General features: G+C 50.3%; 2 protein-coding genes across 2 annotated transcripts in view; one reads left to right on the top strand and one right to left on the bottom strand.

Annotated features, from left to right (window-relative positions):
• Positions 1-1796, bottom strand: part of CSPG4 (chondroitin sulfate proteoglycan 4) — a 33724-nt gene extending 31928 nt beyond the window's left edge. The window contains exon 1 of the mRNA XM_080929808.1: positions 1651-1796. Coding sequence (XP_080785934.1) covers positions 1651-1738 — 88 coding nt within the window. The 5' untranslated portion in view covers positions 1739-1796. The remainder of the gene's footprint in view (positions 1-1650) is intronic.
• Positions 1797-13955: 12159 nt separating this feature from the next.
• Positions 13956-17878, top strand: CIMAP1C (ciliary microtubule associated protein 1C; the record flags this gene model as incomplete). The annotated part of the gene is made up of 5 exons (XM_080929938.1): positions 13956-14061; positions 14881-14997; positions 15820-15930; positions 16611-16724; positions 17397-17878. The coding sequence occupies exons 1-5, from the start codon at positions 14034-14036 to the stop codon at positions 17876-17878; spliced, it is 852 nt and encodes a 283-aa protein (XP_080786064.1). The 5' UTR covers positions 13956-14033.
• Positions 17879-19841: the final 1963 nt, after the last annotated feature.

Here is a 19841-nt window from a genome sequence, read left to right as displayed (position 1 = left end):
CTTAAGGACAGCCCTCTGTCCCACCCATCTTGTTTCTGATTTCCTGCACATTCTCGGCTGGATCTTGCTGTACACAATTAGAATCTCCTGAATTAACACAAGTTCTCTCCCCCCCCCCCCCCCGCCTTCTTCCCCTCCCCTCTCCTCCTTTCTTTCCTGCCCTTTTCTTTTTCTGCTTGTTTTGGAGGCAGGGTCTCACTCCACCTGAGGCTGATCTGAGACTCATTCTGCAGCCCAGGTTGGCCTTGAACCCACAGTGCAATCAATTGCCTTCCTTCTACCTCCTCAACACGGACATTGCAAGCATGCGTTGCCACACCCTGACTAAGCCCGCCCATCTTTGTGTAGCTCCAGCATCGCATCTCTTGTTAGCAGCGCTAAGATGGTGTCTAAAAAATGTTCTCAGTTGAAGCCCAGGCCAGGTAGGGACTGCTGGGAACCATCTCTTGGCCGTGAAAGCCCAGCTACCTCAGTGCTACTTTCTCAGGTCTCTCGGGTCTGTTCGTCTCTGGGGCTGTGAGATTTTAGGAAAGGCAGTCTGTGCAGCTGGGATGAGGAGTGACCTTGGTGTAGGGGTCCTTCCCTGACTCACTTCCCTTCTAGGTGCCCCATGAGGATGCCCTTCTTTAGAGCTGTTCTCCTCCATCTGGTGGGGAGAAGGGTGTGGTCTGGGCCCCTGAAAGGGAGACTCAGGTTCCTTTTCTGCTCATAGTTGCTCTTGGAAATGGTCCTGCAAGATGTAGGCTGACTGCCTGATTCATACGTTGGTAGTAATGAGTGATGGGGCCCCGAGGCCACAGACCTCATCTCCAGTAAAGGAAGATGTTTACTGTACAGTTCGGATTGATTCCTGAGACCGTGACGGAGGCAGTGCCCACTGGCACCCCTCAGAAGGCACTCTTCACTCGTCTCTGGTCTCTGCTGATCAGACCCCAGAACTAGGCACAGGGGGTGTGGCCTGGGTTGCTCCAGGGCTAACAGACTGACATCTGAGGGGTGGCAGCCTTGCCTCTGGAACCTGGAGAGTGGGTGGTCTTGTCTGTCACCAGCCAGGTCCTCTCAGTGAGAAGAGCAGGGATGAGGGGGGAAGAAGGTATAAGGACGGACAGAGGTAGGGGCAGAAGCAGCTAGCCTGTCCCAGGAACAAAAAGAGGGGTGCAGAGCTCTGAGAGGGTACAGAAGGCAGAGGCAGTTAGAGATGGCGGTGGCAGAGGTGTGCTGGGCACCCACATAGGGTGGGGCACTAATGCCTCCTCTCAAGCTTCTCACTTCACAGCACCCCCACTTCTGGTTCAGAGTATCTGTGGCCAGGATGCACATTTAATGCTGCCTCTGGGTATCCTCAGATACGCACTGTGGTCACTCAAAGAGAATGGATAGCACCGAGGTGGCCTAAGTGTCCCGGACAATCTGGGTGGGCAGAGCCACACCCTTGGCAATCTGACTCCAGGGGGCCCTTTTCAGAGTCTGACTTTCTAGGGTCAGGAAAGCCAGACAACCTTGAATACCCAGAGTTCCCATAAACAGAGATCAGAACTTTTCCTTCCAGACTCTCAGCCTGGGGGCCCCCTGGATGCTTCATCAGGGACCATAAACGCAGTCCCCATATAGATCCTTTAGGCTGGGTCAGGGTCTCAGCCTCTCACTCACCAGGAGCTGTAGATCTGACCAACAAGGCCAAGGTAAGAACCAAGGCCAGGGCTGGAGCTGACAGCGGGTGTCCCCGGCCGAGAAGCATCGCCGCGGCAGGGATGGGCGCCTGGACTTGTAAGGCTAGGGAACAGAGCGTGCTGAGTCTGGACAGCAGCGAGTCGCAAGTCTCAAGTCAAGTCGAAAGTCAAGTCAAGTCGCAAGTCGAGGGAGCAGGGCTCCTCGCGCGCGGGCTAGGGCGCAAGGGCTGTCCCGTACTTAACTCCAGGGGCGGGGCGGGCGCCGACCCGCGCTTGGATTTCGGGCGGGGGCTCCCTCTGTCTGCTCCCACCTCCAACCTTCTTAAAGGGGCCGTGCTGGGCTCTTGCTCCTGGTTAGGGTTGAAGAACCTTTCCTGTCAAGGCAGACTCATGCCCCATTTTAAGGATTTGGGACCACATCTCTAAGTCTTTAGACCTCCAGAACACTGTGGACAGGATCATTTGAGAATAGGAAATAAAAGTGAGAGCTGCCAGCCCTCTTTTGCCCTTGCAGGGATGTAGATGTAGGGGTTTAGGTGCCTTCAAGGTCATAGGTCCCCGAGGACTCCACTGGAGAAGACGGCTAGTCAGGGCTCTCGGATTGCCCTTCTCTTTCCACAGACCGTACATTCTCTGCTGTAAAGACAAGAGGTCAGGATCTTGTGGTACAGAAGCTCAGCCCTGTGGTAACACATGCTTCAAAATAATCCTGCAAGGTGGGGGCTGAGCACCCTTCCCTTCATCTTGTGGAGGAGGAGCCCAGATCAGAATCCAAGGTCAAAGGTAGGTGTCTGGCCATTTCCTCCCAGGCCTCCTGACCCAAAAATCTTGGTGTTTGCACTTGCCTCACCGCCTCCTGGAAATCTGGCCCTGGATTTAGCTCCTACCTAACAGCTTCAGGCTGGGGCCTTCTCCTTCTGGCTCCTTCCCAGGCAAGAGCCTGCCTAGTCCCAACCAGGAGCTGGAAAAAGCAGAGTTATTGTGGCCTTTCCCCGAGCTTGTGTTTGGCCAGCCCCAGCTGCAATGGGACCTGTACTGGGTTTTTGCAGGGGCTGGATAGAGGAACGCCCCTGTTCCCATCTTCTCTCACACATATCCCTCCACCGCTTTCCCTGCTGTGCCCACATTCCACTGTGCACCCTCTTTCCAATCCTCCTCCCCTTTCGTGACTTTTGATATAACGGAGCCCCACTTGGGTAGAGAAACCGAGGCCGAGAGAGATGAAAGGGCCTGAGCGAGTTGATCCAGGAGAGGGCAAGCCAAATCATTGAGCCCAAGTTCTGTGCTCTTACTACCAAGCCTGATCTGATGGTATTCTTGATCCCAGTTCTCTTACTTGACTGTCCGGCCTTTAACCGGTCCCTCCTCCTGTGTTCCAGTTCCTCATGTACAGGTTTGACCTTATAAGCAGTGAGTGTTTTAATGTGTCTCAAATGCCTACTCCAGGGTCTGGCAGACAGTGGGTGCTCAACACATCCTCTCTTCTTCTTCCTCTCTCATCCTATACATCCCGGCACCTCACAGTTTGTATACAACTACATCACATTCTCCCCTAGATGGAGGGTCCTCTGTGAACCTTCGGCTGTCCCCTCCACAGGCAGTTGCATACAGTAGGTGTTCCAGTTCCATAAGTACCTGTTAAGGTTGACCAAGAAGCCGATTGCTGCTATTCCATGGGGACTTAGGCAGACTTAGGGACTATCAGGCCCTTAGGTGACCTGACACAAGGAGCCCAGGCCTTGTTTCTTGTCCTTCTTCTGAGTCAGCACAACACTTGGTCCTCGTTAAGGGCCAATTACCGTCCAAATATGGATCCAGGGTTTGGGAGGGGAGGCTTCTTGGAAGGTTGGGGAGACGGTTTCTCTCTTTAAGAATGAGAGGAAGGGGAAGTGTTTGCCTTTGTATGAATTGGGAACCAGAGTGGAAAGGCGCGCCATCCTACGCCACCGTCTTCTCGCATCCCGCTTGGTCCCTACCTACAGGATTGTTTGCCCACCACCACCAGGAATCATTTCTCTGTCTGGGGAGCCTCCAGACTAGTAGCTGCAGTCCAGCCCACAGCTGAGAGCTTTAAGACAGAATGAGCTCAGAGTCTTCCCAGCCTTGTTGCTGGTGGGGTTGAGAAACAGACCCAGAAGAAGAACACAACCAGCACTCCGTTCATGACCCAGCTCATGCATCTCTGCTGGGGTTTCCCAGCTTGTAAAACATTCACCAGGGGGAATGGCTAGGTGACAGGACACTTGCCTATCATACACAAGGTTCTGGACTCTCTAGCACTGGGGTCAGAGAAGGGTTAGGGTAGGATGGGGATGTAGCTCAGTTAGTAGTGTGTCTGCTGAGAGCATCAAAATGCCCTGCTCGGCAGCACCACATGATACCTGGGCATGGGGGGAGGTAGCTCAGCAGTTAAAACACTTACTGCTTTCGCAGAGGACCTGAGTTTGGTTCCCAGCACCCTCACTGAGAGGCTCACAACTACCTGTAGCTCCAGTCCTGGGAAGATATCCTCTTCTAGCTTTCACAGGTACCTGAATACATGCCATACATTCGCATAAACACACACAAAAATCAAATTCAATTAAAATGAATCTTACTTAAAAAAAGATTTATTTATTTGTGTATATGAGTCCGCTGTCTTCATGCACACCAGAAGAAGGCATCAGATCCCATCACAGATGGTTGTGAGCCACCATGTGATGGCTGGGAATTGAACTCAGGACCTCTGGAAGAACCACAGCCAGTATTCTTAACTGTTGAGCCATCTCTTCAGCTCCCCTAAAATAAATCTTTAAGCAAAACAAAACAAAACAAAACAACCCCCCCTCCACACACAGCAAGGACAGAAGAGTGCCCATAGCTACGTAAGCTTTTAATCCTAACACTCGGAAGGCAGAGGCAGGAGAACAGAAATTCAAGGTCATATTCAACTAAAAAGTTACTTCCAGACTAACCTGAGGTGGGGGAAGACAGACAGAGATTAAAAATAAGAATCATTCACCTAGGAAATTAACCTCCCTAGACAAGAGAAAACAGAGGCTCTCAATCCTGCAGGGCCGTGGATACTCATGCTCGGGCCTCTGTTAGTCTGCAGTGTGAGGCTTAAACTCTGGACAGAAGCTCAGCAGAGACATGAGAATTGAGGACCCATGTAGCTTCAGAATGACTGGCCATCTCCCTCTGACTCAGAGCATGCTCTTGGCTGGGCTAGTGCCAGCTCCTCAGTTGCCCTCACCCCAGCCACTTGAGCATGCCTGTCTTGAGCAGAGGTGACCAAACCTCTCTGGCATCCTCAGGGTTGACTCTTGACTCTTTTCTGCCTGCTAACCTTTGTCATGATTTTCATTGACTTGGGTTGACCAGACACACACTGTGACTACTCCGGCGCCCTACCTCCCTGGTCATGTCTTACTTTCCCTTGGGAAGCTTTTGTTGCCTACTTTCCTCGACAGGTACTTTTCTGTCTGAAGAGTCTTCTCCCTAACTAAACCAGGGGGGCTCAATTCAGTGCTTTCCCACCCTCTAGACTGACACAGCTCCACAGGACAGGACACCTGGTGAGACAATGAAAGGAGAGGACTCTGAACATTCCCACCTATAAATCAGAGGATTCCAAATTCTCTGGGCTGGGGAGATGGCTCAGTGGTTAAGAGCACTGACTGCTCTTCCAGAGGTCCTGAGTTCAATTCTCAGCAATCACATGGTGGCTCACAACCATCTGTAATGGGATCTGATGCCCTCTTCTGGTGTGTCTGAAGACAGCAACAGTGTACTCACATACATGAAATAAATACATGTTTTAAAAAAAAGTTTTTAAAAATTCTCTAATGCTTCAGTGACCTAGAGAATATGAGATCTCAGTTTCCCCAAGTAGGGAATGAGACAACAGACAGCCTAACAATGTCTACTTTCCCAACAATATGTATCTCTGCAGGCTGGCTAGGCTCTTCTGGTTACTTTTATTGGCCCCCATGCCCAGTGCATCTGGGACTAAGCGTGCCCGCTTTGGCAGTGGCAGCCCCACCCTGCCCTCAGCCTGGGTGTTTTGCACTCTGACCGACTGGCTCCACCCAAGGAGTCTGTGGCCAAAGCCAGCCTGCTGGTAAATAGCGTGGGCTTCTGCCCTCCAAGGGGTGGTGTCTGAGTCTTGTTCTTCAACTGCTTGGAACCTGCCCTTAGGGAATTGGGCCTTTGCCATAAAGGGCACAGAATGCAGACTACCCTGTGCAAGGGGACATGGCTTTATGCATTGATTCCTCAGCTCTACAGTCTCATAATCAGAAACTCCCCTGCAGCAGCCTCAGGCCAAGCTTCTGCTAGGAGTGGTCTCTCTCCAGCTTTTTGGCCCAGGAGCCTATGGGGCTACTCCAAGTGCAGGCAGCCAGCTCAGGCAGGCAGGAGCAGCTAGTCCCAACAATTACACAATTCAGAAGCTGAAAAGTTGTCTTTGCTGGTTTGGGAGCAAGGCTGTGAATAGGAGGCCCATGGGGAGCTTTGCCTATCTAGCCCAGTGGGCTCTTGGCCATACCTATGCCATACTGGGTCTATGGCATGGGTGCAGGGGTGGGTTACCCTCTCGGGGCTTCTCAGGTTCCCCAGAATAGGCCTTCCCCTGCCACACCAAGTCCACAAAGGCTTGTGGCTTCAGTGGCTGTGACCAGCTGGCCACAGCTGACTCCCTTTGGGATGTGCTATTTCTAAATATTAGTTCATGCTGTTAACCCTTACAATGCTGTCTTAATGGACATTGAAAGCCTGCCGAGACAAGCTTTGGGAAGGGGGCTGAATGGGGCCCATTAGGTGGAAAATCTGTGAGTGTACTCATTCAAGGTCTGGAATGGGTTGGGCATCCGAGGGGCTCTTCTGGGTTCCGGGAAGGATGAGAAATACCTGCTCGGACCTTGCAATGGGCTTTAGATGTGGATCTGAGCTGGCGATCTGGGCAGGGAAATGGAAAGAATGTGGGGTGAGGAGCCAGGAGTTGTGTCTTGCCAAGCCTTCTCTGTGTGCCTCAGATGAGTCATGTCACCTGTTTGTGCTTTCCCTCATCTGTGCAGAGCCACCATGGTACGGGATGATGGCCTCCAAGGATACCGAGGCTTTGTAAATTAAAGGGCAGAGCCTGGATGAAGGTTCTGCCAGGGTTTCACTTTTTGTTTAGGACTCTCTGGATTCCCTTTAGGAGAGGGGAAGCTAGTGGGGCTATTATCAACCTCTCTAGAACTCTAGGAGAATGCGGTCTATACAAGCCCATGCAGCTTTGGCTGCAGCCACCTCTGGTCTGTTGATCCCTTGCCCTTGTAGAGAGCAACACTTCCCCATGGGGCTGAGGAGATGGTTGAGAACATGTATGAGCCTCTGATTTTGTATCCCCAGCACCCATGTAAAAAGCTAAGCATGGCCTGACCTGTGATCCCAGTTCTGATGAGTAGAAATAGGTAGGCTTTTGGAAGTTTGCTGGCTAGCCAGTTTGTCTTAAAACCATGAGCTCTGGATTCAGTGAGAGATCTGTCTCCAAAAATATATAATGTGGAGTGGGGTGGGAGAGATGGCTTGGTGGGTAAGAATGTGCATTACTCTTCCAGAGGACCTGAGTTCAATTCCCAGCACCCACATCAGGCAGCTCCAGGCCCCCTGGGGTACTCCTGCATACTTGGCCTAGAGCCACAAAGACAAACATATACAGGATTAAAAATAGGATAAAGCTTTCAGAAGAGGAAGTTCAAAAGTGATAGAGGAAGACGTCTTATGTTAACCTTTGACCTCCAATGCACTGGCAGACATACTCATACATACATGCATATAACATGCACACACAGAGCCTCAGAGTAGCCAGTGTGTAAGAGCCCTCAGCAGTCCCCATCCGGAGCAGTTCCTGCCCTGGATGAACAGAACTGACCTATGCAGCTAAGAAGTCAGGGTAGAAGGGATACTGCCGCCTCCAAGGCTAGGCTTTGCTCCCTCTGCTCCTTTGCTATGATGGTCATCCCATAAATAAGGACAGTTAGGCAGCCTGGGGAAGGCCCGTGTGGGGTGGAGCAGAGGCCACTCCCTAACAGCCAGCACCACCTCACCTCTTATGAGAATGAGCCATCTTAGGGTGTGTCTGCCAGCTCCAAACATGACTGCAGGCCCTACCATCATTCTGACTGCCACCTCCCAGAGCTCTAGAACCTGAACCTCAAGCCAGATCTGTCCCCATTTCTCAATCCCAGGCACTGTGTGAAGACAGGAGATTGCTGTAGTAAGTTGTTTGTGTCTTGACACTAGGTAATGGGTGTAATACTGCATAGCTGCCTTCTAAGGATGGACCAGTGAGTGAGATAGACCTGTGTTTGCACCCGACAAGGATGCTCTACTCCTGCTGACCGAGTGGCATTCCTCTGCTCAACCAGTGGGCCAGTGAATTAACTTACTCGAACAGCATTCCTTCCCTCTGCTGAGAGTTAAACTCAGGTCTCACCCAAGCTAGACACATGTCCAACCACTCCTGAGCTGCACACCCTCAGCCTCCCAAAATATTTTTTCCCTTGGTCTATGTTTATAGGTTGTTTATTCATGTGTTCATAGGAGTGCATGTGTGGGAACATGTGTGTGTGTGTGTGTGTGTGTGTGTGTATGTGTGTGTGTGTGTGTGTGTGTGTGCATCTGGGTACATGCATGATGAGGTCAGAGTTCAACATCAGGTGTCTTAATTGATGGCCACATTTTTTTTTTTTTTTTTTTGTTTTTGTTTTTTGAGACAGGGTTTCTCTGACAGCCTTGGTTATCCTGGAACTTTCTCTGGAGATCAGGCTAGCCTTAAACTCACAGAGATCTGCCTACCTCTGCCTTCTAAATGCTGGGATTAAGGAATATGCTACCACTGCCCAGCTGCTCATCTTATTTTAAATGCGTGTGTGTGTGTGTGTGTGTGTGTGATAGATAGATAGATAGATAGATAGAGAGAGAGAGAAAGAGAGAGAGAGAGAGAGCACAAATACATGTTACAGTGCGTGAGTGGAGGCCAGAGGACAAAGGGATAGTTTCTTTCCTACCACTTGGGTCTTGTCCTATCAAGTTTCAAGTCAGTGGTGAGTGTCTTTCCCACTGAGCTGTCTAGGCAGCCCTTCAGCTTAGGATTGTTTTTTTCCCCCTTTCTCTCATTATTTATGTATCTGTGTGAATGTATGCCACATGTATGAAGGTGTTGACAGAGGTCAGATCTGCTGCAGCTGGAGTTACAGGCAGCTGTGAGACAATGACGTGGGCGCTGCCAACAGACCTCAGATCCTTTGGAAGAGCTTAACTCCGGAGCCATTTCTCCAGCCCCTCCACCCCAGCTTTTAGTACAGGGTCCGCCACTGAGTCTGATTCGGATAGAAGGACCTAAGAGTTCCAAAGACCTGCCTTTCTCTGTGCTCAGCCCCTGCCCCTCAGCACTGAACTTATATAGGTTCCCAGCTGTGTCTGGCTTTTACCAGGTGCCAGGGAATCTGAACTCAGGTAATCATGACTGCATGGCAGGTAGTTTATCAATGGGTTTATCTCCCACCTCTTGAGAAATATTTCTTAAATGTAGACCAGGTGCCAGGCACTATGCCAGAGGGAGGCATTGGGGATACTAGGGTGACTAATTATAGGAGTCAGAATTTTGGGATTTATAAGCTCCCTAAAGTGAGCTGGTAATTGGTTGGGCAGAAAGGACAAGCCCAAGGCACAGGCACTAAGATGGATGGGGTTGGTGGGAATGACACACTGAGATGGGGACATCTCACAAGAAGTTCTTTGGAGGTTAGAGATGTAGCTCAGTTGTTAGAAGGCTTGTTTAGTATGTACAAAGTCCTAGGTTTGGTAAGGATAAAACCAGGCATAGTGGTGCTCACACTTTTAATTTGAGCACTTGGGAGGTTGAGACAGGAGGATCAGAAGTTCAAGGTCATTCTCAACTACAGTGAACCAGGCATGTTTATTTTGCAGAGCATGTGAACTCCAAATGACACGGTGTAGGCATGAGCCTAATGCTGCTGAGAATACAGGAAGGATGAAGAACTGTTGAGGAATCATTGATTAATGAGATTGAAGCCACAAGAGGAGGGGGGCCTTGTGCAGGTCTGAGCCTGTAGACCTGCAGACACCAGTACTCACAGCTTTGCTTTTTAAGTCCCCCCTCGTGTGTGTGTGTGTCTGTGTGTGTGTGTGTGTGTTTGTGCGTGTACAACCTCTATTGTCAGTTCTTGCTTCCCCCTTGTTTGAGGCAGGGTCTAGTTTGCTGTTCTATATGTCAGGCTAGTGGGATTCTCCTGCCTCATTCTCCCATGGTGTTTGGAGCCAAGGATTGTAAACACATGCTGCTGAACCTGGCTTTACACAAGTTCTGAACATTCCAACTTGGGTCTTTACAACAAAGCTCTTTACTTGTTGAGCCATCTCCCCAGCTTGCTATTTTTTCCTTTCCTTTTTTTTTTTTTTTTTTTTTATTGCACATAGTTCTAAACTTACATAGAAGTGGTAAGATTATTACAAATAGTTCTCACACACTCTTCACCTAGAGTTCCCAAGTGCTAATATTTTACCACTCCTTTGTTTGTTTTGAGACAGGGTCTCTATGTAGCCCTGATTATTTTGGTCTACTCTATACATTAGTTTACTCCAGTCTGGCTTCAAATTCAGAATTCTGACTGCCGCTGCCTCCTAAGTGTTAGGAATAAAGGCAGATGCTTTTTATTTTTTATCTATATATGCGTGCATCTATCTATCTATCTATCTATCTATCTATCTATCTATCTATCTATCTATCATCTACCTACCTATCTACCTGTCTATCAATCAATCTGTCTGTCTGTCTGTCTTTCTGTCTATCATGTTTATTTCCTGAATCATTTGAGGAACAATTTTTCTTTAAACAAGTCAATGATTTCTAAGAACAAAGACCTTCCCTTCTAGGAGTGCAATGATAAACCAGGAAATAAACCTGGCTACATTTTGAAGTAAGCGATAGACTTATTTCTGTTTTTGCCAATTTTCCTAATGACATCAAAAGCAAGCCAGGCTGGAGTGATGGCTCAGTGGTTAAGTGTATTGGCTGCTCTTCCAGAGGTCCCGGGTTCAATTCCCAGCACCTGCCTATAACTCCAGTTCCTGAGGATCTGACACCCTCACACATATATACGTGCAAGTAAAAACACCAACACATATGAAATAAAAATAAGTAAGAAAAAAAGCAAGCCCTGCCTTCCATGTTGCATTGAGATGTCTGGGATTTTGAGGTTTTACAAATCTGGCACAGTTCTTCAGGATTTCTTTGTTTTCTGTGATACTGGAAGTTGTTTTTTGTTTTTGATTTTTAACTCCAGGCCTTGTGGATGGGTCTTGACCTCAGTTTGTCTGGTGTTCTTGTGGTCAGATTTTGTGTCTCTGGGAAACACAATAGAGTGGTGTTGTGGTCTCCTGCGTATTCTTCCAGTGTCTCCTGCGTATTCTTCCAGTGTCTCCCTTGGTGGAGTTTTGTTTTGTTTGCCTTTGTTTTGGTTTTTAAGTGAAAAATATTGTGGAATGAGGCATGGTAGCACCCAGCACTTGGGAGGCAGAGGCAAGCAATCTCTGTGGGTTCGAGGCCAGCCTGGTCTACATGGCAAGTTTCAGGACATCTGAAGCTACATGGTGAGACCCCACCCTCAGCAAACTTGGGGCCAGCCAAGACAGTTTAGTGGGTAGAAGAACTCACTAGCTTGATGACCTGAGTTCAGTCCCAGGATCCCACAGTAGAAGCAGAGCACTGACTTTTAAAAGTTGTCCTGTGGTGTGCACACACCCACACAACACACAGCAACACAATAATGAACAGTTCTGTGAGATATAAGTGTATGTACTCCTGTTGGAAGCCAGAGGTCAACCACCATTGGGTAGCTTTCTCTACTGCTCCCTACCTTCTTTTTTGAGGCCAAGTCTCTCATTGTACCTGAAGCTCACTGATTAGGTAAAGCCAAAGGGTCAGACACTCCTCCCCAGTGCTGGGACTACAGGCACACACCGCTTCATCTCGCTTTTGATGAGGATCCAGGGAGTCCAAGCTCAGCTTCTTGCGCTTGCATCATAAGCACCTTACCCACTGAGCTTTGTCACATGTGTATCACCTGGCTGAGGCCGAGCCCACCAGACTGCTTCCAAGCAGTTACTCTTCTCCATTTTTGTGATTAATAGGCATTTGCCAATACTGAAAGGTCAGGGTGAGGAAGAAGACCCAGAAGCAAGTCTGTAACGGGACAGCTGAAACCAGGAGAACATCCTGGAGGAGAACATCCCGAAGCTAGAAGAGGGTCTGTGAGAAGCAGGGGGAGTGGTCAGCAGGATTGGTCCAGTGTTACCAAGAGGCCAAATCTGAAGAGGTTGTTAAGAGTCCACTGTGTTCAGTGTCTGCATGCAGGTCTGTGGGCATCTAGTCCAGCTTAGTTTGGGTGGAGCAATGGGCCTAAAGCCAGCTTTTAGTGAGTCAAGAAGGAGAGAGAGACAGACTGGTCACCACAGAGAAAACGCCCTTTGAGTAACCGTGACTATGAAAAGGCAGTGACAGACAGGTAGGTCCAGAGACACGCATGGGCTCAAGGGAAGGGTTGCTTTTATTTTTAAAGACATTATTTATTCATTGTATGAGTATCTGTGTATGCTTGAATGTATGTATAATGTAACCACATGTATGCAGGGCCTAGATAGTAGAAGAGAGTATTGGACCCCGAGTTATGGGTGGTTATGAGCCACCCGATGTGTGTTCTGGAAGCTGAACCCCAGCCCTCTGGAAGAACTGCAAGTGCTCTTAGCCAGTGAGCCATCTCTTTAGGACCTTGAATGTCAGGTGACAAGAGGTGCCTGATGACGTGGAAATTGGAAGAGCAGCCATAGCTTCCAGTGGGAAGTGGGAGTGGGTAGGCCTCGCTGAGCAGGCTGTAGCTACAGCATTTCATGATCTCTGTTTTTGCTTGGTGCAGGTGGGCAGGAACTGGATGGAGGTCTAGTCTTGTGGAGGGGACTGAGGCATGCTGGGATAATATCTGGGGACAGGGAGCAAACTTCCTAGAGGTGAGGCTTGTCGAAGTTGCCAAATCCAAGGTTGAGAGCTCTGAAGGCAGGAAGAGCCTGAGGGTGAGGAGGAAGAGGAGGAAGAAGGTGAGGAGGAGAAGGTGGAAGAGGAAGAGGAGGAAGAGGAGGGAGAGGAGGAAGAGGGGGAGGAGGGAGAGAAGGGGGAGGAGGAGAAGAGAAGGAGGAAGAGGAGGGGAAGGGGGAGGAGGAGAAGGAAGAGGGGGAGGAGGAGGAGGAAGAGGCGGGGAGGAGGCAAGGGCTCATCATTCTGGTACATAACAACTACTAGGGAGTTGGAAATGAAGTTTGTATCTACCGGGAGGTGGCAGTTAGTGTTGTGTGAGGTAATGAAAAGCCCAGGACCACTGCTGGGAACAGGGCTTGGAAGGGCCTTGGCAGAGGTCTTTGTGCATGAGGAGGACTGGCCATTGATTGAGAAGTGGCTATTAGGTGGGCTAAAGTTTCCAGGTCATGGTAGGAGTTAGAAGGGCAGAAGTAGCTATAAGCCAGGACCGACACTGGGTTGTGAGGAACAGGTGGCCCAGAGAAGCTGAGGCAACTTACTTCTGGTCCCTGGAACCCATTTGACAAAGAGGGGACTCTAAAGAGCCATGAATGGAAACCAAGGGCCTGCTTCAGAGGATCCCAAACGTCATCAGAGGTGGAGTGACTACACCAGAGGAGAGCAATGTGGGCCAGCTGGAGGTGTGGGAATCCATTTCCTCAAGAAAGCTGTGTCTGCGGGCATCTGACAGGAACACAAAGACCCCTGGGAAGGAAACACTTGGAGAACTGAAGGAAACAGGCAGGAGGGGGCGGCCCGGAGTGTTTACAGGATGGACAGGCAGCATCTAGACATGGTCCCCAGCAGAGCTGGGAGCCGGCTCTGTTCTGAGCCTTTCTGTCCCCAAGACTTGATTTCCCAGCATGCCTTGAGGATGGCAGCACTTGGTGGCTGCCATGATTTCAGAACACCACCACAATAGCAACTCTGTGAGTAGTGAGACTGATCTGAAGAGATCCGTGCATTTTGTGTCCTGGTTTCCCTCCAGTCACTGAGGAAGCTAGGAGCTAGGATAAGTCCTTGTTCCCTGCTGTGGTCTCAGGGTCTACACCGGGGTGGTGACAGACCCCATCTAAAGGCTACCACCATCCATCATTTTAGGTCCCATGATGGAGATCTTTCTTAACCTGGCTCAGATCTAATCCCAGTGGTGGATGAACAGACATCGCTGGGATTTTCCTAGACCCGAGACTCATCCCTCCATCACATGGAGACTGCATAGTCTGACATACTCCCTCAGAGTCATGGGAATCTGCTGCTGTGGACCGGACCGTGAGTCCTTTTCCTCTCTTTGCTCCTTACATTATGTCTGAAATGCCACCATTAGATAAGTATTTTTTTTTTTTTTTTTTTAGCTAGATGTGGATCCTTAAAGATATCATGCTTTGGCAAAGGAGTTTGGGAAGGGGTTGTGAGGGAGACAGTCACACCTTAGTGGGAAATGGGTTAGCTGAAACAAGTAGACTCTGACAGAAGAGAGGACTTATTCAGAGTCTAGAGGAGCTAGGTGGAGGGGATGGGGGGTTGGGGTAGAAGGTCCCAGGGCTGTAGGGGTGGACTGGAGCAGGAACCCTTTGCCTGGGACCTACTCAACCTTTCTGTTTCTGTCCCCAGTTATAAAATACCTACTGGGGTGGCGAGTAGCTGGCTCAGGATTCATGTCACTCGCTACTCCCTTCCCAGACCTAGGGTACTGGGGAACGCCCAGGGCATTCAGCCTGGTTGGATATGTGAAATGACATGGAGCTAAATTTTCCTGTATCTGGGCTCTCAGCTGAGAGCCGCCATGCCACAGTTCAGGCGCCACGGCAACGGGGGAAATAAACACTCCGGGCTTCACAGTACAAGTTCTGCTGTGATGTGATGTCATTCTCCATTCCAGCCATTGGGCCCCCACCCCCACCCCACCGTGCTGGCTGCACTCCTGTGGTGGCTTCAACTGCCGAGCCCAGGCATCTCCCCACACAGCCCCTCCAGCTGTTCTGGTGTCTCTGAAGTGGGGTGGGTAATGGGTAGGGGGGCCTGGGCAGGGGTACTGGCTCCGGGCTTCTCAGGTACTACTCGTAACTGCCTGCTACCGTTTTCTCTCAGCCTTCACTATGGGGGCCAGGAACTATGTGTTCTACGCACAGCACCCAGAGAAGGAGGAAGAAATACCTTCGTGGCAGGAAATCAAGCAGACCCCTGTGGTCATGGCCACAATCAAAGGTGAGAGCAGCCCTATCCTATGGCCCATTCTTCCAGGCTGCTGCTCAAGGCCTTTCGGGACAGCCAGCCTTGCCTCCAGCAAAATCCCAGCAAACACACCTCAAGACCTTAAAGCAACCTGAACCTCCAAGTTAAAGCCACCCACTGGCTCTGTGAGATGCTGGAAGAAGGTCAGGACTTAGGGGGCACACAGCATGTTTTGGGGGAAAAGGATTAGGAACTTTTAGCTTGGTTTTTTTTTTTTTTCTTTTCAGGGTGCCAGGGACTGAACCCTGGGATCCAGACGTTATAGGTGAGGGCTTCACCGCTCAGATACTTCACCAGCCCTGCCTTTGGTGATTTCTATTTCCTTCAAGTGGAGACCAGGCGAATGACTTCTCACTAAGTTGTTAGCTGATTATTACTTGGGAAGTGTTTCAGAGTGGTGAACGATGAAATGTTTGGGTTCTCCTGAGTCTCACGTCGCCAGTTACTGTGTCTGGATAGAGTGATTATTTCTTAGCCTCAGTATTGTTATCTGTAAGGTGGAAAAGATGAGAGGCTCTGTCTTAATAAGGTTGTCTGGAGGCTCAACTGAAAATAGCCATATCAAGTGGTTAGCATGAGTCTTAATAAAGACCAAGTTCTCCACTGACCTTAACTGTTGCCTTTCTACGGTGAGCTGTGGCTCCACAGGGAATGGCCTTTTACCTCTGCATACTACCTTGTAGGGAACCAGCTGATGCTCAACTCTGTGGCAGTATGCCTTTAGCCAGAGCAGAGCCCCTGTGTCCTCACAGTGGGCTGGGGCTGAGGCTAAAGGTCATCTTGTCTGTCCTACAGGTCCAGGGCCTGCCAAGTACCTCCGGCCATCCTGTACTGGCTACATAGCCCATGACATCTCCATGTTCCAGGAGCCAGCTTTCAGTCTGCATACAAGGCACACTAAGAAACGTGAGCAGTCCCCACTGTCTGTCCCTTAAGGGTCAGGTCTACTGTCCAAGATTGCTACCACAGGCCACTGGGGGCTGTGGCTGGTGAAGATGGAGACAGAAGGAAGCCAGTAAGATTTCCTAAGTGGACCCCCAACATCTGAAGGTAGATCAGGCAGATCTCCCCAGGGAACTGTGGGGGCCTAGACCTGTCGCTGGCAGAGCTGGGTTCTCTCTCCCTGGGGCTCTTTGGCTCTGGTGTCACATATTCTGCTGGGGAGGCTTGCAGTAGTCAGCGATGACCTGTGGCTGACAGCCAAGCCCAGTGAGATGAGAGGTTGGGTGGGGATCTGGTCGTGTGTTTGGGGCTCTGACGTCTAGGGTGACTGTCCCCTCAACCCCCGCCCTAACATCCCTTTGGCAGAGGTTTTTGGCTGGGACTGAGCCCTTTCTTAGTCCTCACAGTAGCTGCAGCAGTTGTCACTGCCCTTGGCACCAATCCAGATGTGTCTGCGGTAGGAGGCTGACCATACTGTGGTCCTGCCAGCAGCCTCCAGCAGTCTTGCACAAGGGGTCCCATTTTACAGATAAGGAAATTGAAGCCCACAAGACAGCTAAGAGGCAGAGGAGTCTGGAGGGAGCCCTTGCTGGGTGGCAGCTGTGGCAGGCCAGCCCCCCCCCCTTTTTTTTTGTCCCTTGCAGGGATCACAGACACAAACAGCCCCGGACCTTGCTATTTCTTGGACCCCAAAGCAACTCGCTTTGGAATATCTACCTGCCCCCAGGTCCCCATGGAGGAGCGCATCTCCAACCTACGTAAGATGGGCTGGGAAAGTGGGCCATAGGGAGGATGAGCTGTGTGTGGGGTGTCCATCCTTAGCACCTGGAAAGGGATGAAGCAGGAGCATACCCGAGAGTGCTGGTATCTCATACACACTATGACAGAAATGCTGAAGCAGCTGGAAAGTAGGATATCCTGATCTACACAGCCTGTCCCAGGCCGGCCAGGGTCGGGTCACATAGTAGTAACTCTGTCTCTAAAAAGAGGAAATGGACATGATGCTGCTATTAACATGCAGGTGCCACTGTTTCTATTCATAGGAGCCAGTGATAATATACATTGTGCTGTGATGTCACAGGGCTCTTGTCAAAGTTGTAAAGTTGTCATGCTAAGGAACTCACACATCTAGTGACCTAAAAAAATATTACTGGTGCTGTCGTGGGACATGGGGCGATGCCATCCTGTTGACTGCCAAGGAGTCATTGCTACAATGGCAGTGATGGCTTTTGTTTTATGAAAACAATGTCACCATCCTAGGGACTGTCTTAGTGCCCTTTCCCTGCCCACAGCCCCATGTAATCCTAATAACTTGTGTCTGCTGCTGTACTGTTTGAAGCCCCTAGGGCTGGGCAAGAACTCAACTCTCTTTGTGACCCAGCAGCTGGTATTAGGAGCTGTGAGGCTCTCTCTGTTTTCTTTACTTTCAGGCCTAAGTACCATGCCAGCCTCCTGCCACTACAACCTTGAGAAGACACGACCCCCTGCGGAACGTAGGCCTCCCCAGTATACTTTTGGCTACCGGTGTCCATATAGAGTGATGGACCCAAACCCGGCTCCTAACCAGTATCAGCTGCCACTCTCGCTGGGGCCCAACGTCCCGGTCTTCCGAGCTGCCCCTTGCTATAGTCTGACTTCCAAAAACAAGAATTGGTTCCACAAGGAGAATATTGCAGGAGGTCCTGGACCTGCTATGCATGCCCGACCCGAGCCGTCTGTCTACCAGAACCGCAGCCCTGTGTTCAGCATGGCCAAGCGCTTTGCTTATCCTCTGGATCACACACTTCGGCCTGGCCCAGGCTCCCACAACATCCAGACGGTCACTGTGCACAAGCCCAGCATCCCTGCCTTCACCATGGGCATCAAACACTCATCCTACTTGTGCCCACTGATTGTGGACATTCATGACTGAGGCCCCTGCCAGTGCATGCCCCTCCGGCCTCACAGATTTATTTTCCTAGATCACATTGAGCAACTTGGCCATGGATTCCTGTAGCAGAGCTTGTCCCTGCTGAGTGGCTAGCACAAAGAAGCATTGGATAAATATTTTTGTTTGTTCATTCCTTTGTTTTGCAAGCACTCTCAGCTGCTTTCTCTTGGCCTTGCTACGAGGGGCTGGGGATCCTTGGTACATTTATCTGGTATACATGGGTTTCCATGCTGGTTACTAGGGAAAGCTGCTGTGTGACCTCCAGGGCCCTTGGGCCCACCCGAGAGTGGCCACTGACAATCTGTGTGGCTTTTCCCTGCTCTTCTCTGAGTCTCATAGTCCCTTCCCAACAGTATGGGGGACGGCCCTGGATGAAGTCTAAATTCCCCTAGTTCTAGGGTTGTAGCTCTGGTCCCTGGTTAGATGCAGACTAACCAGTCCCCAAGGTAGAAGCAGAGGAGCCAGGGCATGGCAGAAATGGAAGGGGTCATCTTGGTTTGGGAGAAAACCCAAATGGACACGTTGAGACTGCTGGGGCAGGTAGAAGTAGAGAGACAGCACACAGGGTGACCAAAGGGTGCAAGCTGAGGCCTTGCTCAAGTCAGGAGCTCTGGCTGTACCCTGAGGGCTTTAGCTAGATGGGACAACGGTTTTGTTTGTCTTGTAGCCCAAGCTCTCCTTAGCCTTGCAAGTGTAGGATTAGTGTATAACACTACACCCAGTGAAGACACTGTCTTCCTGAAGACTTTGGGCAGTCAGAGAGCGCTGGCCAGCAAGGGCAGTGCTGGAGGCTGTGGTCAGCCTGAGGGCTCCTGGGAGGGGGCCTGAGTGTCACATGCTATCTTCGGAGAGTCACTCCTATGCCCCTAATCTCAGTAGCTCAGCCTGGTAGAGGACAGACTGCAGTGTGGCCAGGGGAGGGCAGCACTTCCTCAGTCTTCAAGGCCAGGCCTGGCTCCACCGGCTTTTGGGTGATGGGTTACCTGTAGGCTGAAACCTTCCAAGCAGACACCTGCCAGTCATTGACTCTTGAGCTTTTTCCTCCAGACCCCAATTCACCTCAATCCTTAGAGCGGTTCTCACCTACCATAGGAAGGTGGTGACAGCCCCTGATCTGCAGTTTACCAGGGTTCAGATCTAGGGGCCTAGGAACCTGGAAAGGAGAAAAGAAGGGCTATAAACTTCCCTGGCTCAGCTAGAGGGGGACATTCCGAGTAAGAACCAGTATCTAACGGCTTGTCCTCTCTCTATTTTATTTTATTATATTTTATTTTGAGAGAAAATCTCCTTTTGTAATCTTGGGTGTACTGGAACTCACTATGTAGACCAGGCTGGCCTTGAACTCATAGAGATCTGCCTACCTGCCTGTGTGTGTTCGGTGTTCATATGTGTGCACACACATGTACATACGGGTACACATATACATGTATGCATGTGGAGACCACAGTCAGTACTGGAAGTCTGCCCCAATTCCTCTCCACTTTAGCTTTCAAGACCAGGTTTCTTAGTGAACTAGAAGCTGTTCAGTTTGGCTGTACTGGTTAGTCAGGGGATCCCCCACACCTCTCCTGTGTCCTCCCCAGGGCTGGGGTGGGTTACCATACCTGACGGTGCTGGGAATCAAACGCAAGACCTCATCCTTGCCTACCAGAGGGTTGCCTGACTCATCTTTCCAGCTCCAGGATTTTGTTTCCTTTTAAAAGGCAGGGTTTTGCTGTGCAGCTCACGCTGGACTTGACCTTGTGACCCTTCTGCCTCAGTCTCCTGAATGCTAGAATTTCAGGTGTGCACCACTACACCCGGGTTAACATTCTGATTTTGGCTGAAATGAAAACGGAATTGAATAAACCTAAGTATGGAAGGCAAGCAACTGAGATTGCTGGTGGAATATTAAAAGAGACGCAGCAATGCTTAGGAAACAGGCTTGCAGGAGCCACCTGGGTTC

This window comes from Micromys minutus (assembly GCF_963924665.1).
Source record: "Micromys minutus genome assembly, chromosome: 16".
NCBI classification, from domain to species: Eukaryota; Metazoa; Chordata; class Mammalia; order Rodentia; family Muridae; genus Micromys; species Micromys minutus.
Note: the sequence above shows the minus strand (reverse complement) of the source record. Positions and strands in the feature narration are given on the sequence as shown.